Raw genomic sequence first — 18,424 nt, forward strand, 5'->3', positions numbered from 1 at the left:
CTCCAAGAAGCACAGGCTGACACACTGATGCAAGTCTTACCCTTCACTACAGAGATGAAAAAATGAGACCCCAAACCAAACAGCTGGATCCTCACAAATCCCTATTGGTCCTTATGGCAGATTTTCTAGACCCTTCACACATAAGCTTCTATGACCCGTGCAGCCTTTCTCTTTATACACTTTTTTTTAATCACCTAAAAACCTCTCGTTGCATGTATGTAAACAGGATGATATTATTAATAAGAATGGCTAATTCTTCTCAAGAGCTTAGTAAGTGTCAAGCACTGTCTAAACACTTAACTGGTATAACTACAATTAAATTCTATGAGGTCAATACTATTTGATTATTCCCCATTTTACAGATGAGGAAACTGAAGGACAGAGAGATTCAGTAACTTGCCCAGGATGCAGAGAAACCAGGACAAACCCCGGCAGGCTTGTGCCAGACTTGTGTGCTCCAAAGCACACCATGCACTGTCTCCTGTACAAAAGTAAGAAGTGGGAAGAGAGCAATTATCCGTTACCCCACCTCTCAGAGTCACCCACTGTTAATGAGGATTGAATCTTGCTGGCGTTTCTGGTTGAGATTTCCAAATGCTGGTCACTTCTTGCTGGGAATTTCATTTCTGGCTCAGATAAAGTCATTTTCTGTCATGAGCAGTGCTGGGATAGCACTAGCCATCCACCTGCTTTCTTTAGGAAGCAATATGCACGAAAGCACCTCAAAAGCAAACCAGGGCTTCCCTGGTGGTGCAGTGGTTGAGAGTCCTCCTGCCGATGCAGGGGACGCGGGTTCGCGCCCCGGTCCGGGAAGATCCCACATGCCGCGGAGCGGCTGGGCCCGTGAGCCATGGCCGCTGAGCCTGCGCGTCCGGAGCCTGTGCTCCGCAGCGGGAGAGGCCGCAGAGGTGAGAGGCCCGCGTACCGCAAAAAAAAAAAAAAAAAGCAAACCAGAACACTAACCCTTAGCACGTCACCACCAGCACGTTGCTGAGTGCTCTCTGTCCAGAACACTTTGCTCTGGAGGCCAACACACTAGCTGGGATGCTTCTTACCTGCCTGGGCTTCTCAGGAGGGATGCTCTGCTTGGGCATCCCTTCTCCCCTGATGTGAAAAGAGGCTGACAGTGCAAGATTTGTCCTCAGTAACTTCCTCCCTTCATGGGACTGTTGGTTAAATCATAGGACAAGAACGTCTCAAAATGTCGTGGGTACAAGACTCACTTGGGCTGCTTGGTAAGAGGCAGATTCTTGGGCCTCAGACTCAGAGATCCTGCTTCAGTGGGTTTTGAGTTGTCCCCAAATCTACATCAACAGTGAGTCGGGTGACCCACAAAGCACACTTTAGGAAACACTGGGTAAGGGCTGTCCCTAAGACACCAGGACCTCCGGTGGGGAACAGCTTAGAGCCCCCTTCAACCGCTGTTCAAGAGAAAACTCAAGGAAAACTTAGTCACTGAGGTTTCTTTGCTCATGTTTTGTTTTTGTTTTTGGCAGTATTATGTGAAGCAGCTTCCTGCCAAGCCATGGAGATAACCCTGCAACCTCTCCTTCATTCATTCCGCAAATGCATTAGTCATGTTGTTCTGATAAGTCTGGTGACTGAGAACAGCTGGCAGCCACTGGGGACGGTTTTACCAGGACTTTTTTTTTTTTTTTTTTTTTTTTTGCGGTACGCGGGCCTCTCACTGTTGTGGCCTCTCCCGTTGCGGAGCACAGGCTCCGGATGCGCAGGCTCAGTGGCCATGGCTCACGGGCCCAGCCGCTCCGCGGCATGTGGGATCCTCCCGGACCGGGGCACGAACCCGTGTCCCCTGCATCAGCAGGCGGACTCTCAACCACTGCCCCACCAGGGAAGCCCCAGGCCCACACACCTTTAAGTCGCATTGAAAATCGGAGACACTGATTACCTGCCACCATGTCCCCATCCCCCAGAAATGAACGGAACTGATGATAGAAAAAAACAACCCAGGTACCTGCAGACTACGCCTTTCCAAAGAAGTCAGACTGTATCCTAAGTTGGAATTAACCTGAAGCTTTTCCATACTGTGGGAAAAGGAACAACTGCCTGTAACCCATTTTAGTTCCCTCTCTTCCAATCACTCAGTCTAGAAAACCCGACAGCCTTTATAGCCCAAAGACATTCCTTACATTTTATGGGATTCCTCTTACAGGGATCTTGACAAAGGACATGGTAGTAACCCTGTCAAAAGCCACGAGTTCCTGAAGTGCTTTTTTAAGCGGGGTATACAGTTACCTTCTTGACCTCAAAGATTCTCTTCTGCCCCCTTCTCCTCCCACTCTAAACCGTAGTGTTACTAGTAAACAAACCACTCCGGTCAGGTGTTTGAATTATATGAATGCACCATATCTTCCTCTTTTAATTATTACTTTCTCATTTGTCTCTGAATTTTTGAAAAAGCCATTAGGCAACTGCAAAGTAGCTTTATCGCAGATGAAAGTGCAAGTCTGCATAAAAAAACAAAAATAAAAAGACTGCCCAGTCACAGCCTCACTTGGATCAGCAAGATTTGTCTGGATGTGCCAGGAAAAAAAAAATTTTTGATGTTCTGTGATTTTGCAGCCATTTAAATTTTATTAGCAATTATGGAGCCTATTACCACTGATGACATCTTGCAGCTCCAGCCAAGTCCTGGCCACGAGAGCACTACCAGAATATCGGGGCCCAGGCAACCTGGCCACATGCGTTGCAGTGACACAGGAACATGAATCCTCCCAGCTGAGGGCGCTTCATTGAGATTCTCCCCTTTTTGCAGGCGGAGAAAAGGCAGCACACAGCACTGGTAATAACAGAGTTCTCTGGAAGTGGTGGGGAGGACTGGTGAGACGGAGTGAGGCTGATATTTGTGCAAAAGAGTTGATTTGAAAGATGTCAGGATGACTGCATGCCACTAACTTCTCAGCTGGTGACTGTATTGGTATTTAAATTGGTGGTTTCCAAGAAAGCAATGGCAGGTCCCAAACAGCAGCTGCCATCACCTGGGAGGGACTGAGGAAGCCAGATGGGGCTTGGTGGGGCCTCTGGCAGATGCCATTTGAGTCGCCCTGTCACCACCAGAATAGGATTAGAACGACATCGGCAGGAATGTGAAAGGGGGAGCCAGTAACTAAATAATAAAACAAAACCTTCTAAGAACTGGGAGCTTTGGTGACTTCAGAAATGAAAAAGTTCCTCTTCTCTAGGAAGATACTAAATTGGACACGCTCCTCCCAGTTTTTCTCTAGGCTCCAGGATGCCTTGCCTCAACAGACCTGACTCAACATCCCCCAAACAGAGAGTCTGGGGTCTCCTGTCCGAGCTCCAAGGGAAGGGGAACCAGGACCTCTGGTAGACAGTTTGATTCCTCTTGCCTTCTGGTGGGGACGACAGGGACGTGAGATGGCACGGGGCTCCTCCACCCTAAGCTGCTGCACAGCACACCCCTCAAAACAGGGCGTCACGGGGTCCCTGGGTTCTGTCTTCTGAAAATGGTCCAGGGAAGGGCACTTGATCACTTTGACTAGTGTGCTGCCGTCCTGAATATTCCCAGTATTTCTGAAGTAGAACGGTCCACCTTCCTTAGTTTAGAGAACCTGTTAGAAAGTAGAATCTAGCGAGCATCTTCCAGCACATCTTTGATGACTGTGGGAGCCCGAGGGAGCCTGGATCAAAAATTCTCTGGCAACCCTGGAGACTCTCCCTTTCAGGGAATATGCATCGCTGGGGAAGGGAGAAGATGGGAAAGCATATTTTATTAAGTGTCTGCTATGCGCCAGACAGCACTCGAACATCTGACTCTCATACCCCCCTTTCCAGACCTGCTCCCATTTCACAGATGAAGAAACTAAGGTTCCAGAAGGGAAGTGAATAGCCAGTGGCAGAGCTGAGATCTAAAGACTCCACACTGCCAATAAGAGTACAGCTATTGTTTACTGAGCACTTGCTTTGTGCCAGCAGCAGTTGGAAGAGTTTTCAAGGTTTTAGTTCATTTAGTCCTCATAAAAATTCCCCGGGATTTAAGGAAACTGAGGCTAAGTACCTCGCCCAGGGCCCACAGTTCACATGTGACAGAGCTAGGATTCAAGCCAGGCCCTGTGGCCCCAGAGCCAGCCCCTCCCACTCTGCACGCTGCCTCCTGTCCCGAAGCACAGCAAGCACCCCAAGGAAAACAGACACAGATGGTATGTTTATCTGTTTGGAAATGTCAGGACCTTTGGCTGAAGCGCCCTATGCTGACAATCAGAGAAAATGAATTCAATTTCACTGACTCTAAGACACCACCAATTGTAAGGGATGCCACTAATTTACATACAACTGAGAAAGAAAAAGAGTCTCCAATTAAACTAGGACACACGTTTTCTTATCCCATCGATTATAAGAGGCATCTCACTTTCAGAGACCTGAAAATGTAAAAAGATGTGTGTCTTAGAATTAAAGAAACACTGAAGGCCTTCGAATGAGCAAGATGGTGAAATGCACGATAGACTCAGGGTGGAAACAAGGTTGCAGAGTATCCGAACACTAAATCTAATTTTCCAAGCAAACCTGATAATCCCAATTTTATGTGCAAGCTTCCAATTTAGAAACTAATTCATGTTTTTCATGTCTTTGTGCAGGACAAAAAAGCTGTCTACAGCCCAGTCTGGCTGGGAGCCCTCCCAGCTTCCTCCCAGGTGCACTGGAAGGCAGAGAGCTACAAGTATCAATCTAGTTACAGCACATCCCACCCCTGTGGTTTTTAAAGGCACAGAACTTTCACAGGCTGCCATACACACTAACTAGCGTTCAGAGTACTTTGTTTTTTTTATCATGGAAGTAGCCAAGTCAAGGTGCCGGCGACGAAGCACGGAAGGACTGTACCCTAGAGCCTTCAGAGAGAGCACGGCCCTGTGGACACCTTGATCCTGGATGTCTAGCTTCCAGACCTGGGAGAGAATATATTTCAGTTCTTTTAAGCCATCGGTTTGCAGTATTTTGTTAGAGCAGCCCCAGGCAACTGATATACCCAGAGAGTTTCGGAGCACTTCGTATTTCTCCACCTAGTGTAAAATTGCTGGCATCTTCAAACAGCGGCCAGGGTCCTTTCAGAAAAGTGAGCATATGGTCACATTCGTGTTAAGGTCAAGTGTAGCCCGACAAGCGAGAAATTGTCCCTACGTAGCTGTCAGGAGACTACCTGGGAATTTATACGGCGATCCCAACATCTGGACGGCACCATTGGCACAGGGCACAAAGCGCACATCTGGGAGCGGGGAGAGGACCTGGAAGGCTGTGGAGGCTGCAGGGGGCAGTGCGGGTTTCAGGCCAACAGAGTGAAGGCAGAGACTTCCGAAGACTGTTCAAGCGATGCAGCAAAATGCTGTCATCAAAATCCACTTAGGTGCTTAACTGTGTGGGACTAGGGCAGAGGTGGGAACACTCTGGTGGCTGGGGGACAAGTGCAGGGCTGTGAAGACACAGGTTCCCAGCTGAACACAGGAGAGCTACTTCCAAAGCCCCCTCCCCGTGACCCAAAGGGCCTGCCCGGCTCACCCCAGGCCCTCAAGTATTTGTTTCCTTCCCTCATACAGCGGCTTCTGTGTGTCTGGCTGCCTCCCTGGAGCTCTAAGCTAAAGAGAATTTCATAAGAGCTCATGACTGTGTGTTCAAGACTCTCTGGAGTGAAAAGAAGATATTGACCTAGCAAAGGAAGGGGTTTCTAAGGCTTAGGCTTTCAAAGAGAGAGCAGGAAGAGAGGGGGTGTGCAAGGGATGGCCTGGACATCTAGCATTGCAGGATCAGGAATGTCACTGCAGACTTGGGTTTGAGGATGATGTCACCGGCACTTTTGAGGGAACAGTATCAGTTAGCACTTACTGAATGCTTAACCCAGGCCAGGCACCCCAGCTCCGAGCCTCACATACATTAGCTGATTTAAGACTGACAGCAATTCCCTGCGGTCAGCAGAGCTGATCTTCACCCTATTTCTAACTTGCTAATTACCACCTAGACATACTGCCTATTAAATGTTTTAACTATCACCCCCTGAAGCAGGTACTGTTATTATCCCCATTTTACAGATGAGGAAATTGGTGTAGAGGTAGGTAAGTTGGTGCCCAGAGCCTCAGAGGTCATAAATGGAGGCTGGCCCCCAAAGCCCCTTTTTTTTTTTTTTTTTTTTTTTTTTTGCGGTACGCGGGCCTCTCACTGTTGTGGCCTCTCCCGTTGCGAAGCACAGGCTCCGGATGCGCAGGCTCAGCGGCCATGGCTCACGGGCCCAGGCGCTCCGCGGCATGTGGGATCTTCCCGGACCGGGGCACGAACCCATGTCCCCTGCATCGGCAGGCGGACTCTCAACCACTGCGCCACCAGGGAAGCCCAAGCCCCTGTTTTTAACCACAGGATTTATGGTCTCACATTTGAGATGAAAGAAACTAAGTGAAGTGGGGGCCATGCCTGGAATTATCTGAGATGTTTAAAAACAACTACACAAACAAAATGACTAAGTTAGAAAAGAACAGCATTAACACATACAGGTCTTGGATTCCTTCCGCACCACAAGTGCTGGGAAGGAATGTGAACTTTCATTCTGAAGCATTTAATGGCCAGAGTGTTAAACCACAGTGATATTCTCTAGACCCCCGTTTTCTGAAGCTCGGCGTCTTCAGAAGGCTTTTGAAATTCAGCATTTAACAATGGCTTGCCAGGCTCCACCCACCCCTCCCGCGGGGAGGTTGGTAAAAGAAAGCCCACACCTACTGGGCTGGACCAGCCCACAAAAGCCCAAATCGATTGAAATATCCCTTGGAAGTATGTGTATTAGATGCCTCGGGCTGCCGTAACAAAGTACCACAAACTGAGTGACTCTAAGCAACAGAAATTTATTCTCTCATATTTCTGGAGGCCAGAAGACTGCAGTCAAGGTGTCAGCAGGGCCATGCTCCCTCTGAGACTCAGGGTAGACTCTTTCCCTGCCTCTTTTTAGCTCCCGGGGGCAGCTGTCAATTCTTGGGATTCCTTGCCTTGTAGCTGCATCACTCCCATCTCTGCCTCTGTTGTCACATGGCCTTCTTCCCTCACATCCTCACACTGCTTCTTATAAGAACACCAGTCATATTGGATTAAAGGATCCACCCGACTCCAGTGTGACCTCATCTTAGCTAATTATCACAACCTCAACATCCCAGTTCCAAATAAGGTCACATGTGGAGATACTGGGGGTTATGACGACAACATGTCCTTGGAGGGGACATAATTCAACCTGTAACGGTAAGATTCTTACTTTCAAACTGTTAAAGAAAAAAATAGAAGCAGGATGTCTGTGAACCTCATCCTGTTACACAGCTGTGGGACAGCTGTCACTCACTCATTACGTAACAATTTTTTAAAAAATAGAGATGGGTAGATGGCTGGGTTAGTTTTGCTAAGGGTGTTGTAACAAAGTGCCACGACTTTGTGGTACAACAGAAACGTACTGTCTCCCAGTTCTGGAGGCCAGAAGTCTTACATCATAATGTCAGTAGGGCTGGTTCCTCCTCAGGGCTGAAGAAGGATCTGTTCCTGGCCTCTCTCCTTGGCTTGTAAATGGCCATCCTCTCTCTCTGTCTTCCCATCCTCTTCCCCCGGATGGATCTCAGTGTCCAAATTCCCCCCTCCTATAAGGGCGTATTGGATATGGTTCACACTAATGACCTCATTTTAACCTGATTACCTTTATAAAGGCCTTACCTCCAAATAAGGTCACATTGTTTTCATTTTTCATGCTATCTTAATTTTTTATGTTTTTAATTGTATAGTTGATATACAGTATTATAAAAGTTACAGGTGTACAATACAGTGATTCACAATTTTTAAAGGTTATACTCCATTTATAGTTATTAGAAAATATTCGCTACATTCCCCGTGTTGTATAGTATATTCTTATAGCTTATTTTACACCTAATAGCTTGTACCTCTTAATCCCCTACTCTTACACTGCCCCTCCCCCCTACCCACAGTAACCTCTAGTTTGTTCTCCATATCTCTGAGTCTGCTTCTTTTTTGTTACATTCACTAGTTTGTTGTATTTTTTATATTCCTCATATAAGTGATATCATACAGTATTTGTCTTTCTCTGACTTATTTCACTTAGCATAATGCCTTCCAAGTCCGTCCATGTTGCTGCAAATGGCAAAATTTCATTCCTTTTTATGGCAAGGTCACATTCTGAGGTACTGGGGTTAGGACTTCAACATATGAATTTGGGGGCTGGGGACACAATTCAATCCATAATGATAGCGTTGTGCCAGTTTTGCTTCTTACGCAGCGGGAGGGGAGGATTAGATCCCACTGTAGTTGCATCCCCCAGCTCATTGACAGGCTGTCTTCCCAGGTCACAACACGTCAGCTCTCACCACCCCGTTCTCTGGGAAAAGACACAGCAGCCTAAGAGAGAAAGAAGCAAGCCGTACCCACCCCATGGAAACTGCCTGATTTCCTGGGGCATTTTGCATGTGAGCCAAGCAGTAGGTGCCTCGGTGAAATCGCTGAATTACTGCGAAAGTTTGGTGAGAATAACTCAGGATCTAGTTATTTCCCCTCATCTCTGCTTGCCCTGAAGCATCAGGTTTAAAAGAAAACATTATATGTGGCGCCACCTAGAGGCCGATGATGAAGACCATAAAAAGGAAAGGAAGAGCTTCTGACTGGGCTTCCTCCCCTTCCATTCCTTGGTGACCATTATTTCAAACTTGCCCTCTCAGCCCAATCTCCTGGATTTCTGCCATCACACTGGTGTAATTAAAAGCCGTGCTCAAGAAATGGCTGGGAATACTAAAAGCAAATGAAATTCAAATTCCATTTTTTCACCTATTTTTCTATGTCTCTGGATTTGGAGATTCATTAAAATTTTATCATTTGACAAGATTCTTGAATTTATCCCCATCCCCAGCCCTGCCAACACACACACACACACACACACACACACAAAGGGCCTGGGACTTTAAAAGTCTGTACATGTCTCAAAAATAGTGATCAATATAATTTTTCAAAGAAGAAAATGAACCACCTTGTAACACGGATCTCAACCCTCCAAGATCCCTCCCCCATTTGGTTAGACCACAGAGAGATGGCAGCTGCAATCCAACACAAAGGTGGCAGGAGATCTTAAGGCTCTTGATTCCAGGTCACGTGTATGTTCTAGAAATTTGGATTGCTGCTTTATTATTACAGCAAGGGGCAGTAATAAAGTACAGTCTCTTCTTTCAGAGATTCACAGGACTAATAGCCACTTTAGAAATCATTTCCAGGTATATCTCGTATAATTGCATTTCACTTGATCGCACTTTGCAGATGCTGAGTTTTTTACAAATTGAAGGCTTGTGGCAACCCTGTGTCAAGCCATTTGTCCAACAGCATTTGTTCACTTTGTGCCTCTGTGTCACATGTTGGTAATTATTACAATATTTCAAATGTTTTCATTATTATTATATTTGTTATGGTGATCTGTGATCAGTGATCTTTGCTGTTACTATTGTCATTGTTTTGGGGCTCCACGAACCACACCCATATAAGATGGCGAACTTAACTGATAAATGTTGTGTGTGTTCTGACTGCTCCATCAACCAACTGGCCATTCCCCCAGCTCTCTCCCTCTCCTCAGGCTTCCCTATTCCCTGAGACACAATGTTAAAATTAGGCCAAATAATAACCCTATAATGACCTCTAAGTGTTCAATTGAAAGGAAGAGTCACAAGTCTCTCACTTTAAATAATAAACTAGAAATGATGATTATGCTTAGGGAGGAAGGCATGTTGAAAGCCAAGACAGGCCAAAAGCTAGGCCTCTAGTGCTGAACAGTTAGCCAAGCTGTAGATGCAAAGGAGAAGTACTTGAAGGAAATTAAAAGTGCTGCTCCAGTGAACACACAAATGATAAGAAAGCAAAACAGCCTTATTGCTGATAGGAAGAAAGTTTGAGTAGTCTGGATAGAAGATCAAACCAGCCACAACATTCCCTTAAGCCAAAGCCCGATCCAGAGCGAGGCCCTAACTCTTCAATTCTGTGAAGGCTGAGAGAGGTGAGGAAGCTTCAGAGGAAAGTCTGAAGCCAGCAGAGGTTGGTTCATGAGGTTTAAGGAAAGAAGCCGTCTCCATAACATAAAAGTGCAGGGTGAAGCAGCAAGTGCTGGTGTAGAAGCTGTAGCAAGTTATCCAGAGGATCTAGCTCAGATAATTAATAAAGGTGCCTATAAATTTTCAATGTAGACAAAACAGCAATACATGGGAAGAAGACGCCATTTAGGACTTTCATAGCTGGAGAGGAGAAGTCAATGCCTGGCTTCAAAACTTCAAAGGACAGGCTGACTCTCTTGGTAGGAGGCTAAAAGAGCTGGTGATTTTAAGTTCAGGCCAATGCTCATTTACCATTAAAAATTCTAAGGCCCTTAAGAATGATGCTAAATCTACACTGCCTGTGCTCTATATGGAACAACAAAGCCAGGATGACAGCACATCTGTTGACAACATGGTTTACTGAATATTTTAAACCCCCTCTTGAGGCCTACTGCTCAGAAATAAAGATTCCTTTCAAAATATTACTGCTCTCTGACAATGCACGTGGTCACCCAAGAGCTCTGATGGAGGTGGACAATGAGATTCATGCTGTTTTCATGACTGCTAACACCACATCCATTCTGCAGCCCATGGATCAAGGAGTAATTTTGATTTTCAAGTATTATTTTTATTATTTATTTATTTATTTATTTATTTGCGGTACACGGGCCTCCCACTGTTGTGGCCTCTCCCGTTGCGGAGCACAGGCTCCGGACGCGCAGGCTCAGCGGCCATGGCTCACGGGCCCAGCCGCTCCGCAGCATGTGGGATCTTCCCGGACCAGGGCACGAACCCGTGTCCCCTGCATTGGCAGGCAGACTCTCAACCACTGCGCCACCAGGGAAGCCCTCAAGTATTATTTTTTAAGAAATACATTTCATAAGGCTATAGCTGCCAAAGGTAGTGGTTCCTCTGATGGATCTGGGCAAAGAAAATTGAAAAACTTGTGGAAGGACTCACCATTCTAGATGCCATTAAGAACGTTCGTGATTCATGGGAAGAGGTCAAAATATCAACATTCACAGGAGTTTGGAAGAGGTTGATTCCAAGCCTCACAGAAGACTTTGAGGGGTTGAAGACTTCACTGGAGGAAGTAACTGCAGATGTGGTGGAAACAACAAGAGACCCAGAACTAGAAGTGGAGCCTGAAGATATGACTGAATTGCTGCAATCTCATGATAAAACTGTAATGGATGAGGAGAGTTACTTCTTATGGATGAGCAAAGAAACCTGGTGAAGATGCTGTGAAGATTGTTGAAATGATGACAAAGGATTTAGAACATTACATAAACTTAGTTGATAAGAAGCAGCAGCAGGTTTGAGAGGACTGACTCCACTTTTAAAATAAGTTCTGTGGCTAAAATGCTATCAAATACAGCATTGCCGCCACAGAGAAATCATTCATGAAAGAGTCAATCAATGCAGCAAACTTCACTTTTAAGTAACATTTTAAGAAATTCCCACAACCATGCCACCCTTCAACAACTACCACCGTGATCAGTCAGCAGCCATCAACACCGAGGCAAGACCCTCCACCAGGAAAAAGATTGCAATTCGCTGAAGGCTCAGATGATGGTTAGCATTTTTAAGCAAGAAAGTATTTTTTAATTAACGTATGTACATTATTTTTTAGACATAATTCTATTGCATACTTACAGTATAGTGTAAACACAACTTTCATATGCACTGGGAAACCAAAAAATTTGTGTGACTCGCGTTATTGCAGTGGTCTAGAAGTGAAACCACAGTATCTCCAAGGTATGCCTGTACACAGAAAAACATTTTCGATGTTTCTTAATTTTTTAAAATATCAGATCAGTAGTGATAACATACAGTACAGTCCTGTTCAGCAGAATAACAGAGATCCATGTACAGAAGGACTGAATGAACCCACCGGTGGTCTCTGACGGAGGAAGGTTATGAGGACTTACACTCTGGGACAGCTGACAGGGTCTGCATCATCTCTCTGTGGCTCAGTTTCCTCACCTGGAGATAATAACAGTCCCTTTCTCATAAGGCTCGTGACAATCCGTGAGTTACTATAATGTAAAGTGCCTGGGATAGTGAAGCCCAGGGGAAGCTCAAGTAACGGCATGTCATTGCTCTTGCCATAGCAGGGCTTCCATGGAACTTGTATGTTTTTCTAAAACATATCCTTAGTCCTTTATTATAACAAAACGTTATTTGGCTAAAACGATCACTTAGGGCATTCCACTAACCAAGAACAGAAATACACTCAGACTATCCCCAAATGAGCCTCTACTCTCAAAACTCTAAGGTGGAAAATCTAATGACTCCACCCAACTGGAAATTTATTCTAGTCCATTAATAGATATTTCACAAGGTCGGAAATACAACTAGTACATAGGGGGTTGGGAAAACATTCAACCTCTTTAGATAACTTAAAAAATGAAAATGAAAATATGTAACTGTTTTCAACTATTAAACGAACCAGAAAACCGATTTTTTTAAAAAGGTATTTCCCAATGCTGCCAAGACTAAAATAAAGCCAGACGTCTCACATGTTGCCAGTGAGCAAGCTGATGCAAAACATTAGCAGAACAAGTGGGCAAGAGCCAGAAAAGGCTCCTGTCCTTCAACCTGGTCATTGCATTTCTGAGAATCGAGCTGAAGAACATTTCTCAAAACCGGGGGAAAGTCGTATCTACCCTCATTTCACAACCGTGAGCACTATTTCTAACAGTGAAAAACTGGAAACAACATAAATACCAAATAATAAGTAAATAAACTATATTTATTCACCAAGTGAATGGGCCACTTAAGCGTTAAAAGTGATAGGGAAGGGCTTCCCTGGTGGCGCAGTGGTTGAAAGTCCACCTGCCGATGCAGGGGACACAGGGTCGTGCCGCGGTCCGGGAAGATCCCACATGCCGCGGAGCGGCTGGGCCCGTGAGCCATGGCCGCTGAGCCTGCACCTCCGGAGCCTGTGCTCCTCAACGGGAGGGGCCACAGCAGTGAGAGGCCCGCGTACCGCAAAAAAAAAAAAAAAAAAAAAAAAAGTGATAGGGAAATATGGGGAAAAAACATAGAAAAATGTTAATATGTTGAAATGTTACCTGGGAAAAAAATTAAAATATAAAATCGTATACCTATGGTGATTACAACTGAGAAAAGCCTGAATGTAAACTTGTAAGATGCTCATAGTGGGTCTGTTAGCGTACAGACTCTATGGGGGATTCTGTTTTTCTCCGTCCCTGTTCCCCCGATTTTCACAATATAACATTTTACTACCTTTATAATAAAAAAGTTTCTTCCTGTCTCCCGAAAATCTTTCCTCTGCCGTGGATACAGAATAGCTGCTCTCTGCCTCGTATCCCTCCAAGACACACTTCTCCAAGCCCTTCTCTCACCCTTCAGAAAGGGCAAGACTTCTCCTTGGTTAAGTGTATTCTTTTCTAAATGCCAAAGCTATTTCGTAGGGCTTTTGAGGCAATCACCTCTACCAAGTGAGAACATCAGCCGCCTTCTCTCTCCTTCCTGTAAGTACCAAGTTGTCCCAAAGAATCAGTGAAAGAGCTCTGTAACTTCTGAGCAAGACACAGAAGGAGATGGCACAAATTCTAAATGGACAACTCTCAGGGAGCCCTTGAAAGGATGGACCAGATGGTACCCACCCTGGAGACCTCAGCCCAGCCCATCCTGGCTCTGGCTGAAACCATCCTGTATTTCTACCCTCCAGGCATGGATAAGTTCCTTAATCGACCCTCAACATTGTTTTTGTTTGTTTGTTTTGTTCAACTCTCTCATTTTATTTATTTATTAAAAATTTTTTTTATTTTTTTAACATCTTTATTGGAGTATAATTTTTTTACAGTGGTGTGTTAGTTTCTGCTTTATAACAAAGTGAGTCAGCTATATATACATATATCCCCATATCTCCTCCCTCTTGCGTCTCCCTCCCACCCTCCCTATCCCACCCCTCTAGGTGGTCACAAAGTACCGAGCTGATCTCCCTGTGCTACGCGGCTGCTTCCCACTAGCTATCTATTTTACATTTGGTAGTGTATATATGTCCATGCCACTCTCTCACTTCGTCCCAGCTTACCCTTCCCACTCCCCATGTCCTCAAGTCCATTCTCTACGTCTGTGTCTTTATTCCTGTCCTGCCCCTAAGTTCTTCAGAACCTTTTTTTTTTTAGATTCCATATATATATGTGTTAGCATATGGTATTTGTTTTTCTCTTTCTGACTTACTTCACTCTGTATGATAGACTCTAGGTCCATCTACCTCACTACAAATAACTCAATTTCATTTCTTTTTATGGCTGAGTAATATTCCATTGTATATATGTGCCACATCTTTATCCATCTGTAGATGGACACTTAGGTTGCTTCCATGTCCTGGCTATTGTAAATAGAGCTGCAGTGAACATTGTGGTACATGACTCTTTTTGAATTATGGTTTTCTCAGGGTACATGCCCAGTAGTGGGATTGCTGTCGACCCTAAACATTTTGATCAGCAGAAGTAAAAAAGCAAAAGAGACTTAAACACCCGACAATAGGGGAATAATTAGGTTACAGTGCATCTACTTGATGGAACAGTAGGTAACCTCACAAAACAACAATTATTGTTGCTACATATATGGTAATGTGGCAAAGGGCCTCTAATGTGAGGTAGAAAAAGCAGGTTACTCAATCATGCGTCCCCATGACAATGAATATACTTTGTGTGGACTGACCAATAACAGTTAACGTTTACAAGTCACTGACTATACCCAGGCATTGTGCTGTGTGCTTAACATGCATTAAAACGTCACAACAGTGTCACTTAGAAGGCTGATTATTCTCACTTTGGAGAGGAGGGAATTGAGGCAGCAGAAGGTTAAGGAATTAATTCTCATTTAATCCTTCCAATGGCTAAGTTTTAGACCATTCTGGTAACTTTCCTAAGATCACACAGCACTGGGGGAGAGGGATGGAAGGGAGGGCTGGGATTTGGACACAGTCCTTCTCCAGGGCTCACACCCTCAGGTCCTAGACTGGGAAGGGAATATGTAAGAAATCTGAAATGCAAGGAAACTTTGTCTTAGAAAAAGGGCTTCTTTTCCTTCCCTCTATTGTCTAAACTTTCTAATGTTCTTCTGTTTTTAGAATTTAAAGACCAAAGGAAAAAAGAAGGGCAACAAAGGAAAGGTTTTTGTTTGTTTGTTTGTTTGTTTGTTTGTTTTTTGCGGTATGTGGGCCTCTCACTGTTGTGGCCTCTCCCGTTGCGGAGCACAGGCTCCGGACGCACAGGCCCAGCGGCCATGGCTCACGGGCCCAGCCGCTCCGCAGCATGTGGAATCTTCCCGGACCGGGGCACGAACCCGTGTCCCCTGCATCAGCAAGCAGACTCTCAACCACTGCGCCACCAGGGAAGCCCTCTTTTCTTTTTTTTAAAATTTCTCTTTCCACCAACTCTTCCCGTTTATGCATGAATTCTGAAATCATGGAACTGGACTGGCACAGGACACAGCTTGTCACAGAGAACTTTAATATCACACAGTTGAAATTGACAAAGCTGGGGATATAACTTAGGTCTCAACTTCTGATCCTGTATTCTGTCACAAACGTGTCCTGTTCTGAATATTCCCAGCTCAGCTAAAGACAATCTGCATTTCCTGGAGTTCAAATACACACCATATTCCAAAAATGATCATTCCACACATTCAGAGTGTTTAATAATGCTCAAAACTGGACAGATTATAGGGTTCACGCATACTATCTCATCTGAAACTCAGATTACAAACATTCAATTTCTAGCAATTTTGAAGCCAGGCTAGAAACAGAAAAAGCTGCAATAGACATAATACTCTTTTTTAATTCTGCAAAAATAAAAATGCATTATGTATAATAGTCTATTCAGAAGAAATCACAAACAACAAACAAAATGAACTATTTCCCACAAAAAACATACCCTCAACCCAACCCCTCCAAAAATTTCTCTGAAGAGCGGGAGCAGGCAGCAGGCATACTGGACAGATCTCAGAAGGGCCAGTCTCAGAGGGAGTACATCACGAGGAAGAGGGGGCCTGGCTCCAGAGGGGGCCCCAAACCCAGAGCTCCTTCCTCCGCGTCAACAAGCTGAGCCTCAAATCCCAGTAACAGCTATGTGAAAAGTTCAAATTATCATCTTCTCCTCATTTCCTCATCTGGCTCCCAAAAAGACAGCAGATTCAGAGCCAGAACACATAGTTCTCCTGTGCGAGAGGCCCTGTGGCCTGGTGCCCAAAGCCCAGGAAAAAGCCAAGAACCATTGTCCAGCTGTGTGGTCCCCAGGCACCGGACAACCCTGGGCCCAGGACTCCTGGTGTACATCCTGCCGGCCAGCGTGCCGTGGCCCAGCTCCCTCTGCAGCACCAAACTTTGGCAAAGAAGAGAAACACACCTCTACGGGGCAGGGAGGATGATCGTTCCACTTCCTGGAGGCCCCTCAACTCACATCCCTGGTACCTCCTTTCTCACAGATTACCACTGACTCACATCTCACGCGGATTTTGGGTACAAAACGGGAAAGAGGCTGAAGAAGGAGGGGGCGGGGAGGATCAGAAAGAATCCCGGTCCTGGTGGTGCCCATCCGAAGATGATGTCCAGGTGTCGGCAAAGAAAAGGGCATTTGGAAGCAGATTACTACAAAGTCAGTACCAACTCCATGCTAGATACTTGACGTGATGCTACAGCTTATTTCATCCTCAAGAATACTGCACAATGTAGAAGATGTGCAAGATGGTTACCAGCCTGGACCTTGGGGTCAGGCAGCCCTGGGTTCAAATCCAGGTCTGCTGCTTGCTGGTTCGAAGATACTGAAGCTACATAACCTCTGGGAGTCTCAGCATCCTCGCATGTAAAGTGAAGGCAGGGAGAGTCTCCCAGGGGGAGGGGGAGTCGAGCCTGGTGGGCAGGTCCTCTGCTGCCCCAAAGCTGTGGCTCCCACCCCACCAAGACCCCTGTTTCTGCACAGACCACGCTGCTCTGTGACAGAGCTACAGGTGGAGAGGGCAGGACAGCCCTGCCCCCAGAGGCCCTGGCCCCGCCGTGGGCAGCACGCAGGGTGTGCCGGGCTGAGTCAGACCCAGACCTCCTCGCTGATGCCCCAGGACTGCCGCCACCCTCCTCCTGCCCCAGCAAAGGGCCAGGCCACTCACGGCACTCCTTCTCGTCACTCTTGTCGAAGCAGTCGGGCAGCCCATCGCACTGCCAGGCGCCGGGGATGCACCGCCCGTTGCTGCACATGAAGTTGCCTGGAATGTTGCACTCGTTGGTGAAGTTGTTCCCGGGAAGCAGCTGGCTCTCTGTGGGAGAGAGGGGACAGGGAGGTCAGACGGCGCCGCCAAGGCGGCAAGGACCCGGGGCCGCACAACTCTTCTTCGACACGGATTGCCTCTCTGGGACTCAGTTTTCTCATCTGTGAAAGGGACCCATAATCTGCTCCACCCCCAGGGATTCTGCGAGGACTGAATGGAGAGACCCAGGTAAAGCCCTTCTTCGCTGGTGCTGAGCACACAACAGGGGTTCACGGACTTTTCTTCTTTCTCTGTCAAAAAGCCTGGTAGTAAAACCCAAACGTTCTTTTCTGGCCAACAGCAGTGGCTAAAAAGGAAGGTGCCAAGATAGAGGGAGCGCAGGACTCCCAGTACCCAGCGGCAGGAACTGCAGGCTCCGTCCAGACCTCAGACTCTGCAGCCCTATGATCACAGAATCCTTGCACTTGGGCCAAGTCAGCAGGAATACGGGGACATCATTTCACTTTAGGAAACAGGAATCACTCACAAAAACCAACCTGCCTGGGGTCACATGGGGAGCAAAGGCCAGACTAAAACTTCAGCACAGGCCTTCTAACCCCAAGAGAGTCCCAAGGTCCCTGGACTGCTTGCCAAGAGCTTCCGGAGATTTAGAACCGAGCCCCAAGGTTTAGATTTGACTCCACTGAACACAGGCACAGAATGCCAAGGCCCTCACCCAAAAGTGCGAACTCTTAGGCTGGAAAGCAAACAGGGAAGGCCAAGGAGAGCTAAATTCATCCACCAGTGGACCCCGGGGGCAGATTGTCAAGGGAGCCAGAATTGGATCAATCTGATCCGTCTGAGCTACTGTGATCAATGGCTGGGAGATCAGGAGCCATCAGGAAATAAAACAGTCTTAGAGGAAAAGGAGAAATAAAAGACCGGTCCCTCCAGGGCTCCCTCCTGAGTTTTCAATAAGCATTTATTGAACATTTATGACCAGACACTTCTGCTAAGTGTTAAAGATGCAGAGATGAAAGCTAGGGCTCCTCCCTCCAGGCTGGAAAGGCACAAGGGTATACTAACAATTTTAGTGCCCTGTACTAAGAGGGATGTCCAGACCTGCCTGG

At 46.2% G+C, this 18,424-nt stretch overlaps 1 protein-coding gene across 3 annotated transcripts in view; it reads right to left on the minus strand.

Annotated features, from left to right (window-relative positions):
- LDLRAD3 (low density lipoprotein receptor class A domain containing 3) overlaps window positions 1-18,424 on the minus strand; it is a gene marked incomplete at both ends in the record, with an annotated part of 261,319 nt that overhangs the window by 171,826 nt on the left and 71,069 nt on the right. For 2 of the 3 annotated variants that reach the window (XM_079708559.1, XM_079708558.1), the window contains one exon: window positions 17,217-17,363. The exons of the other annotated variant lie outside the window; for it this stretch is intronic. In XM_079708559.1, coding sequence (XP_079564685.1) covers window positions 17,217-17,363 — 147 coding nt within the window. The remainder of the gene's footprint in view (window positions 1-17,216; window positions 17,364-18,424) is intronic. 3 annotated transcript variants of the gene reach the window in all.

The sequence above is a fragment of the Hyperoodon ampullatus genome (genome assembly GCF_949752795.1).
Source record: "Hyperoodon ampullatus genome assembly, chromosome: 7".
In the NCBI taxonomy this organism is placed as follows: domain Eukaryota; kingdom Metazoa; phylum Chordata; class Mammalia; order Artiodactyla; family Ziphiidae; genus Hyperoodon; species Hyperoodon ampullatus.